Genomic DNA, 9,903 nt, shown 5'->3' on the forward strand with positions numbered 1-9,903 from the left:
CTCTCTCTCTCTCTCTCTCCCTCCCTCCCTCCCTCCCTCCCTCCCTTCCTTCCTTCCTTCCTTCCTTCCTTCCTTCCTTTTTTTGTCTTTCTTTTTTGGTGGCTCTGGAAGCATAATCCTATAGCCACGATGGTGGCCTAGAGCCAAGCCGGGTGTGTGTTTAAAATCACATGAAATCACTGGATTTAGTCTCAAAACCTCAAAAGAAGCATCAGAAATGACTGGATCGTTCAAAAAGCAATGGTGTCCGAGCTGGCACGGTTGGCTGCAATAGGAAGTAGCCAAAGAGACGCAGAACAAACCGGGCAGCAGAGGAACTGTGTTCTAGTCCTCGTTCCCACTCATCTCACTATTGATTTGGGGAAGTCCTTTTTACCACTCTCAGCCTCAGTGTCCTCATCTGCACAGCAGGGATGAAACAACATGAGCTCCAAGGTTGTTTCTGGCTCGAAATGTTGCTTAGGTTTGTAGTAGGCGTTCGGAGGGTGGAACAGCATCCTCCTCATAGTGAATCAAAAAGCCAGAAAAAACAGCACACTCCGTCGCCAGTGTGTCGCCGCCCTAGGGGAGCAGGGGCAGAATTGCATGTATGCCTGGGGCCAACAGCAATGACACCTCCTATTTCTTCTTCGTCTTCATGGGCAAGGCATTGAATCGCACACCCTTGCATGTTTCTGCTGAGAGTGGGGTGGGTTTTGACCTATGACGCTACTTCACTTTGCCAATTAAAAAAGAGAACACACAATCTAGAGTAGTGTGAATGTCTTTTCCCCATCCTACTTCTTCTGTGTGTGCAGTAATCCCAATCTTTCTTATATCTTCATCTGACCTTCAGAATATACTGATAGACATTAGCCTCTCTCAAAAACAAACTTATTTCAGTGCCACTCTATTAGAGAAGAGGACAAATGCCCCAAACCCTTAACCTGGCATTCAAAGACTTGCAAAATTGTCTCCTGACACGACTCTTCTAACGTTCTCTCTCCGGGCCCCTCCGTCAGCACCCTGTGCTCCAGCCAGCATTGTCTAGAATCCCTAACAGTCTTGCAGATTCCTGCCAACAGGTCTCTGCTGGCCTCACTCCTGAAGAATGCCTCACTCTCCTTTGATGCATAATCCACCGATCTGTCAGGGCAGCTAAACCCCGCCACCCTGAAGCAAGGTTTCTTGTCGACTCGAAACCAGAATCATCTTTTCTTCCTCTGAGTCCCGAAACACTCCTAACCCAGCAATTCTGCATGTCCGTCAACAAGTGTTTATTCCTTGTTGTGCCTCTGCCCCTTGGCAGGTGCTTTGGAAACAAAACTACAAAACACATGAAAGCAACAACACGAACCCTCATCTCACACTCAAATAATACACGCAGCGGTTAAAAAATAATTGGCAGGTGGTCTCCCTCCAAAGTCCACATCTTAACCATCACACCGGACCCCCTGGTTGCTGACATATATGGTCATGTTCGAACGCATACTGCAGGCTTCCTCTGTGACGGGCCCAATACTGAGGGTTCACATGAAATATTTTATTTTGTTCTCCCAAGTTTCTATGCAAGTGAGTACGTTATCGGCCGTGTTTTACAGATGAGTATAACGCAGCACAGGAACTGTAAGCGACATGCCCGAGAATTACATTTGTTTCCACATCCACATGACTAAAAGGTACCTTCTGTACTTGTCTGTGCATTTTTCCAGAACTCTCTGAGCTTATCGAAAATGATTCCAATGATAATAAATCATCAGACAATAATACATTCCTCTCCTCTGGTGAAGGAGGGGAGAGAGGGCTCACGAGAGGGAAAAGACAGGTGAGAAGGAGAGAGGAAGGATGTGGTCTTGAGCTTCCTGTCAAAAACATATCCCTGTATATCAGTGATTCCCAAAGTGGGCGCTACCGCCCCCTGGTAGGCGCTGCAGCGATCCAGGGGGGCGGTGATGGCCACAGGTGCATTTGGGGGCGATGAGTAACTGCTATTAAAATGTAAAAAAAAATAATTTCCAGGGGCTGAGTAATATTTTTTTCTGGAAAGGGGGCGGTAGGCCAAATAAGTTTGGGAACCACTGCTGTATATCATAAATAATTTTGTACCAAAGTAAGAAACTTAAAATATAGGTTTAACATATTTTACAAATATTTGGAAACAATATTTTCTTTCCTTTTTAAAAAATATATTTTTATTGTTTTCAGAGAGGAAGGGAGAGGGAGAGATAGAAACATTAATCATGAGAATCATGGATCGGCTGCCTCCTGTACGCCCCCTACTGGGGATCGAGCCCGCAACCTGGGCATGTGCCCTGACCTGGAATCAAACCATGACTTCCTTCATAGGTCGATGCCCAACCATCTGGCCGGGCTGGAAACAATATTTTCATCACGTGGGAACTTTAAAAAACATATAGTGCAGATGAAAGAATTGTTCCTGTGAAATGAGCACAAGCAGAACCGCATTGTGAAGGGGCCAGTTAGAATTGGTGAGACCCCATATAAAGCAAACACTTTAGGAGACCTATGACGAAGTGATTTACACATTCCAATGGCATCATGTGGCGAAACATACTAAGGTATACCTATCTACATTTTAGATTAATATCTTGCCTGGAATTATTGTGAACTAGTTTGAAAAAAAATATAGGATTATATGTGATAAAAGTGAAAAAGAATGACTAATACCAGAGAATGTATGGATAGCTATTAATTCGACATTGTTTCTTAATAAAAGGCTTGGGAATGGTAAGTGTAATGGTCCCTTTTCTGGGAAGCCTTCTCCACCTGTCAGATCTGGAGTTGGTGTCCTTGCTTTGGGTATGGTGTGCCTACCTCCACCACCAACAGGGAAAAAAATATTTACCTACTGCAATTCTGTACTAGACTATAAAGCTCCATGAAGGAGGGGAACTGTGTCTGCTTCTATTGCCTTCACTTATTAAGCATACTAGAGGCCCGGTGCATGGATTTGTGCACCGGTGGGGTCCCTTGGCCTGAAATTGGGATTGGGCTGAAACTGGCTCTCTGACATCCCCCAAGGAGACCCAGATTGTGAGACCCCTCCTGCAGGCCCAGCCCCCAGGACCTGGATGCCCACTGGCTCCCTCCTCCCTCCTCCCTCCTCTCTGGGTCTGGGGTGTGGGTGAAGCAGATTTGGGGCCGACAGTACCCCAGCAGCAACCTAACCCACAGCTGACTCTGCAAGGAATCGGGTCCCACTTTTACTGGTCAGAGCATCTGGTCACTGCGCATCATAGCTACCGGGCGAATGGTCAAATGGTCGGACGGTTGCTTAGGTTTTTATATATATGTATGTATGTATGTATAGATAGATAGATAGATAGATAGATAGATAGATAGATATTAACTTTTTCATGATCTCAAAAAAACCTATATGCCAGATATGGTTGTTGGGAGGATAAATGAAATAATAGCTATGATGGCACTATCAAGTGTCCATCATATATCAGCATGAAACAAATGTGAATTCTACAGTTATTTGAGATAGCTTTATCCAAATTCACACCATTAAATTTAAGCCAACAAAATGCAACACAGACCAAAATAATGGTTCACATCCAATTGGATAAAATATAATGTCTGGCTTCGCTCTTATTTAGAAATTATCTTACAGATGCTTTGTCAAATATCTGAATGAATATCTGCAATGTCATTATGAATTTAATTTCAACTTCCATGTAGGGTTAACAGTTGATGATTAATGAAGCAGCTGACAAATATTTATTGAGAATTATCTACAAGACCCTGTGTTCAGTCTTAGGTGAGTGATGAGAGTGTGAGCCAAAGGTCTCTGCCTCACTTGAGGTGATTAAATCCTTGAAAGAGACATAACATGTGTTCATTTGACTAGATAACTGGGTGCACACTGGAGTAAGTGACTGTTGTAGGTTAAATTGTGGCTCCCCCGAAATTCACTTGTTGAAGTCCTAACCCAGCCGTGGGCAAACTACGGCCCGCGGGCCGGATCCGGCCTGTTTGAAATGAATAAAACTAAAAAAAAAAAGACCGTACCCTTTTATGTAATGATGTTTACTTTGAATTTATATTAGTTCACACAAACACTCCATCCATGCTTTTGTTCCGGCCCTCCGGTCCAGTTTAAGAACCCATTGTGGCCCTCGAGTCAAAAAGTTTGCCCCCCCCTGTCCTAACCCCTAATACTTCAGAATGGGACCTTATTTAGGAATAGGTTCATTGCAGATATACTTAGTGATCAGGAGGTCATACTAGAGTAGAGTGGGCCCTTAATCCAATATGACTGGTGTCCTTATAAAAAGGGGAAATTTAGACACAAAGACAAGCACACAGGGAGAATGCCAGGTGATGAGACACAGGGAGACGACAGCCACCTACAACCGACGGAGAAAAGTCTGGAACACATCCCTCCTTACAGTCCTCAGAAGGAATCAACCCTGCTAACACCTGGATTTTCGGACTTCTGGCCTACAGAACTGCGAGACAATACATTTCTGTCATCTAGGCCACCCAGTTTGTGGTCCTTGTTATTGCAGCCCTGGCTAATTAATACACCGATAAACACTGAATTCTTCTCACAGACGAGAATTCCTCAGCCTGGGCACTATTGCTATTTGGGGCCAGATAATTCTATGCGGTGGAGATCCGACCTGCACATTGTAAGAGGTGGCAGCATCCCCGGCTTCCGGCCACTCCCTGCACCACGCACACACCTTTCACTGGAACCTGCACTATACCTGCTGCTATTTTCCAAGAAGCAATGAGTTACAGCATTCTGAGGGACCGCTATCAAACGATGACGACATTCCAATGGGATGATCCATTGAAGCAAGCATTGTACAAACACACTCCCGCAGCCAACCTTTTGAGTCAGAATAGCAAGGCCATCGTTTGGAACTTCAGCGTCATCGACCTTGAAGTGGGGCTATGCTGAAATTGAAGGGCAAGGAAAGGTCAACCTTTCTCAGTTTGTGTATTTTTATAGGTGTAACCGGAGAACAGCAACAAGAGCTCCAACGCTGTCTGTTGGAACAGAAGAAAAGGAATGACTGCATTGTCCTTCCTTAAAATCTCTGGAATGCACTCTATTAAATTCTCTTATATGTTATGTGGTTCACAAACCAAACTCTTAATCCAAGTTTGCGGGACTGACAGCCTTCTCAAAATGCAATGAAACTGACGGGGAAAGGTCCACCTTATGAGATGCTCCATTTTAGAGGCTTTTTCATTTGGCAGGGAGACTTTCCTCTTTTTAATCTTAGAATACAGCTTAGGAAATGCTGGGTTAACTTTCTCTTTGCTTCCAATACTTTATGCAGCGGTTCTCAACCTGTGGGTCGCGACCCCTTTGGCGGTCGAACGACCCTTTCACAGAGGTCCCCTAAGATCATCCTGCAGATCAGATATTTGCATTACGATTCATAACAGTAGCAACATGACAGTTATGAAGTAGCAACGAAAATAATGTTATGGTTGGGTCACAACATGAGGAACTGTATTTAAAGGGCCAGAAGGTTGAGAACCACTGACTTTGAGTGCTTTCCAGTGCACAGCCTCTGAAGGCATTGGATTACTGACATGATGCTATTTCAGATGATGTGAAAGATTTTATTTGCATGAATTCTACATGTTGGAATTTTTATGGGGTTTTTTCTTTTACGCCTAGAAAAAAATTGTAAAAATGTATGCCAATTCCGTATATAAATGCATGTATACTGAGACCTAATAGGAGTAAAAAGTCCCCAAAAGTTTAGTGCTGTTACAAGAAATGATCATTCTTCACAATCATAGCAGAATTCCCCTCTTCAAATAATGGACTTTTATTAACAGAAGGACAAAAACCATTTCCAGCAGGGGACACCTAAGTCCTTATATATCTGAAATCAGTAAAGCCGATCTATCATCTTATCAATGAAAGCATCCTCTTAATTTCTCTATACTTTCTCTTTGTTTTTAAATCCTCACCAGAGGACTTTTTTAAAATTAATTTTTAGAGAGAGAGGAAGGAAGAGGAGGGAAACATCAATGTGAGAGAAATATCGATCCGTTTCCCCCCAGACACACCCCGACTATGTGGATGGAACCCGAAACCTAGGTATGTGAACTCACCAGGAATCAAACCTGTAACCTTTTGGCGTATGGGATGATGCTCCAACCAACTGAGCCACCCAGCCAGGGCTTTCTCCACACTCTATTTGTGTCTTCGCATCATCACAAACCCATTTCTGTATGAGATGCTCAAGTCTCAGAAAACAACACTTACAGATGCATTTACTTTTCCAGACCAAAGTAATAATGAACAAAATACACTTCCTTGGTTTTGGTCTTTTTTGGATGCTGTTACTTTCACTAATAAAGATTTTTAAAAAATCAATATTTATATTGTACTGAGGTTTTTAAAAAGCAAGGAAGTACTTATGTTCATAAATATGTGATAACTAAAATACCATAGACACCCAAATGCCATATACGCTTAGGATTCTTCTATTCTAACATAAGTGGCATGTTTTAGAACAAACATGCTATGCTAGCATGTTATTTGTTTAAATGCTTATAAGCTTAACCGTAACCAATAAAGAAATTTTAAAAAAATAAAATAAAAAAAATAAATGCTTATAAGCTTATTTTGTGAAATGGCTGTAAATAAATGTTCATAAGTATATTTTGTTGAGCAGCTGTAAATGTGTGTTGGTGCACTGGGTGCTGTTTACATGCATATATTTCTGTAATTCGAAGGTAATATATACTACATCGTTAATTGGCAGGCCCTCCGGGTGACAGTATCAACAACCGTTAACCCACCAGCTTGATTAGACGAGTGTGCGGGGCTCATAATTGAAGAGTTTCATTTTCATCACATAAAGGGATAGAGCATGACAGTATCGCCTCATAAATTTGAAGATGTCATATACGTAATCAATAACTCCTCTGTGACAGCTTACAAGAGGAAAACCTGACTTCCAGGTTAAACTATCAAATCTGGAGTTGTTGCCCTAACCGGTTTGGCTCAGTGGATAGAGCATCAGCCTGCGGACTCAAGGGTCCCAGGTTCGATTCCGGTCAAGGGCATGTACCTTGGTTGCGGGCACATCCCCAGTAGGGAGTGTGCAGGAGGCAGCTGATCGATGTTTCTAACTCTCTATCCCTCTCCCTTCCTCTCTGTAAAAAATCAATAAAATATAAAAGAAAAAATCTGTTGTTGTCCACTAGCGAACATCATCATGGCATTTTAACAAATGATCATTAAAAGGCAGTGTTGATCCAACCCAAGGGACATTTTTTTATCATCCTAAACATTTTGTCCCCAATCAAATAGGGGGTTGGGGGAGATCATCTTGGTTTCTCAAATCTGACAGCCATATCCATTTCTGAAGAATTTGCTTTAGAGGCACAATTCACACATGCATCGCCTTTGCTGTTATTAACCTTTGTCATGTTTCTGGCTGCTGCCCTGCACCGCACTAGAAACCCAGTCATATCTGTCTTCCCTTGTCTGTATCACTAAATCCTTGGGCTTAACTTCCCCTCCATGTTTAAAGATGGATTTGCACCAGTCGTCATTGGACACTTTAAGTGAGGCACGCTGCCCAGGTGATGCTATCGTTCCCCAAGTGACATTTGGCGCGGGGATTCATTTCAGCCTATCAGCCTCCGTCATCACAACAAGAAATAACCAAACCAAATCACAGATGTGGTCTGTTAATGCTAGCATCACAAAATAAACTGTGAGGTCCCGGGCAACGCAAGCATCCACGGGCGCTGAGAAGTGATAGGAACCATTTGGGAAAGGTGACCATGTGCTCTGAGGGGCAAAGCTCTAATGATCACGTGATTCATTTTTTGTTTGCTCAACAGAACGGTGTGTGTTTTTCCCGAGAGGAAGGACTTCAATATATATTTACTTAAAGCTCTTAATTGATGCTTCCTTTCCTTTTAATTGACGTCTTGTGAACTCAAATTAGCTGGTGAACACAGTATCTCACTATCCGAGCACACTCTCTCGGCCGAGGTTGCAATAATTAGACCCACCCGGCGTCTGAAGTTGAACAGACATCTGGAGACCTGGCTTCTTTCCTCCCTGGTGCACTCTCTCCATATTCAGAGAGAGATTTTTTAAAATTTGACGTATAGTCCTATTAATTATCATTCCCCGAGCTGCAGTTAAGTTAATAATTTCATGTTCAAAGTGAAGTTCAGTCTTGCCTGTAACCTCCCCGAATAAAAAGCCTGCACGAAAAGGAATTCTTTCGTGAAACCCGAGATGGTCAGAGCGCTCTGTTCCCCAATAAGCTGGCTAGCATTTCCCGCCAGGAACAGAAGGTCACATATCCCCTCAAATCCCACCTTGGCTGCAGGCATTCCTCCTTCTAGTCTTTTGTTTGTGTGGTAACTAGATCCAGGTACAATGCGAGTGAAATTAGTTTTCCCTGATGAGTAAGGAAAAGAAATGCCCCCAAAGTGCCCGAAGCCAGATTTTATCTGCCATCCCTTCTTGATCTCGCTCAAATCTTTCTCTGGCTCCCTCTCCCTCCGTCTCTCTGCCTGTCTGTCTCTCTCAACTGCAAGGATTGAAAACGATCCAGATTTTTTCGAATTCGCCCTCACCTTGACAACGCTAACATGACAAACAGCAGTCACCTTTTACAAGATGCCCTGATTGTGTAACCTGGAGGCTGCCAAAAAGCATGCGAAAACAAGTCAGATCACAGAGGTGAAGAGAAAGCCGTCACCTGCCACGGAGCTCGCCGTGAATACACTTTTTATTTCTAGGACATTTGCTGGCAGAAAGGGGTTGGCTTAAGGCGGGTCGGACTAACCTTCAATTTGTCATAGCGCTCACTCAAAGCTGCCACCTGATGATCTCGGTGCCGCCCAACCAGTTTACACAAGGCACAGATTAACTGGTCATCGGTCACACAGTACATATTCACCTTCTCATCCTCGTGCTCCAGGCACATCAGCCCCCGGATGTGCGAGTCCGGAATTGGCTCAATCAGACGGTGGCCTGTGAAGGGCTTCTTGTTTGGGTGAGTGGCTTTCAGGCACTCATCACAGTAGGACACCTCGCAAGTGACACAGGTCTTCACGGCATCCTGGGCAGGCTCCTGGTCACAGAACTGACAGAGGACCTTCTCGGCGGAGGTCATGGCGTTGGCGTCGAAGGCCCGCTCCCGGCGGGTCTCGCTGGGGGAGTTGGGCCCGCTCACCGAGGCTTTCTGGAACCTGTCGATGATGTTCTGCAGGGTGACGTTCCGCTTCAGCCCGTCTAGACCTCGCTGGCTGAGCGTGATGACATGCCGGCACGTGGGGCACTGGAAGGCGGTGATGGACTCCACGGACTCGTTGGTGGCGCAGTGGGACACCAGGATCCGGTGGGCGCAGTTGAAGCAGAGGCTGTGGGCGCAGGGCAGCAGGAGGGGGTCCTCGAAGAGCTCCAGACAGATAGGGCAGGTCAGCTCCGACTCCAGTGTTTCCATCTTCAGGCGAAGCTCTCCTGGGGCATCAGCAAATTCCACGGAAGCTGATCAGCTCTCTGCAAACAGAACGGAAGGTCTGATTAGGCGCGAGGGGGTCAGCCGTGGCGGGGGACTGTCAGCTTTGAATGCACCTCAATCATAATGCCAAACAGTTCATGGACGGGTAAAGCCGTGTACCTTCTAAATAACTCTTTCTGTTTGCTGGAGAAATAGGAAAGGGACAAACCCAAAGCCAGCATACCAGCTAACACAGTGGTTCTCAGCCTTGGCTGCACATGAGAATCACCTGGGAATCTGTTTAAAATCCTGATTTCTGGGCCTCATCCTCCGGAAATTCTGTTTCTTTGTGATGGGGTGGGGCCACAACATGAGTAACAAAGAAAACAGAGAATTTCTGGAGGATGAGGCCCAGAAATCAGGATTTTAAACAGATTCCCAGGTGATTCTC

General features: G+C 44.6%; 1 protein-coding gene across 5 annotated transcripts in view; it reads right to left on the reverse strand.

Moving 5' to 3' along the window:
• The window catches only part of MID1 (midline 1), a 351,369-nt gene that overhangs the window by 101,099 nt on the left and 240,367 nt on the right, over positions 1 to 9,903 (reverse strand). For 4 of the 5 annotated variants that reach the window (XM_005880810.2, XM_014528836.1, XM_005880809.2 and 1 more), the window contains exon 2: positions 8,796 to 9,511. In XM_005880810.2, the coding sequence (XP_005880872.1) occupies positions 8,796 to 9,455 (660 nt within the window). In that variant the 5' untranslated portion in view covers positions 9,456 to 9,511. The remainder of the gene's footprint in view (positions 1 to 8,795; positions 9,512 to 9,903) is intronic. The other variant, XM_014528837.1, reaches the window with a different exon arrangement.

Source organism: Myotis brandtii, unplaced genomic scaffold (assembly GCF_000412655.1).
Source record: "Myotis brandtii unplaced genomic scaffold, ASM41265v1 scaffold655, whole genome shotgun sequence".
In the NCBI taxonomy this organism is placed as follows: Eukaryota; Metazoa; Chordata; class Mammalia; order Chiroptera; family Vespertilionidae; genus Myotis; species Myotis brandtii.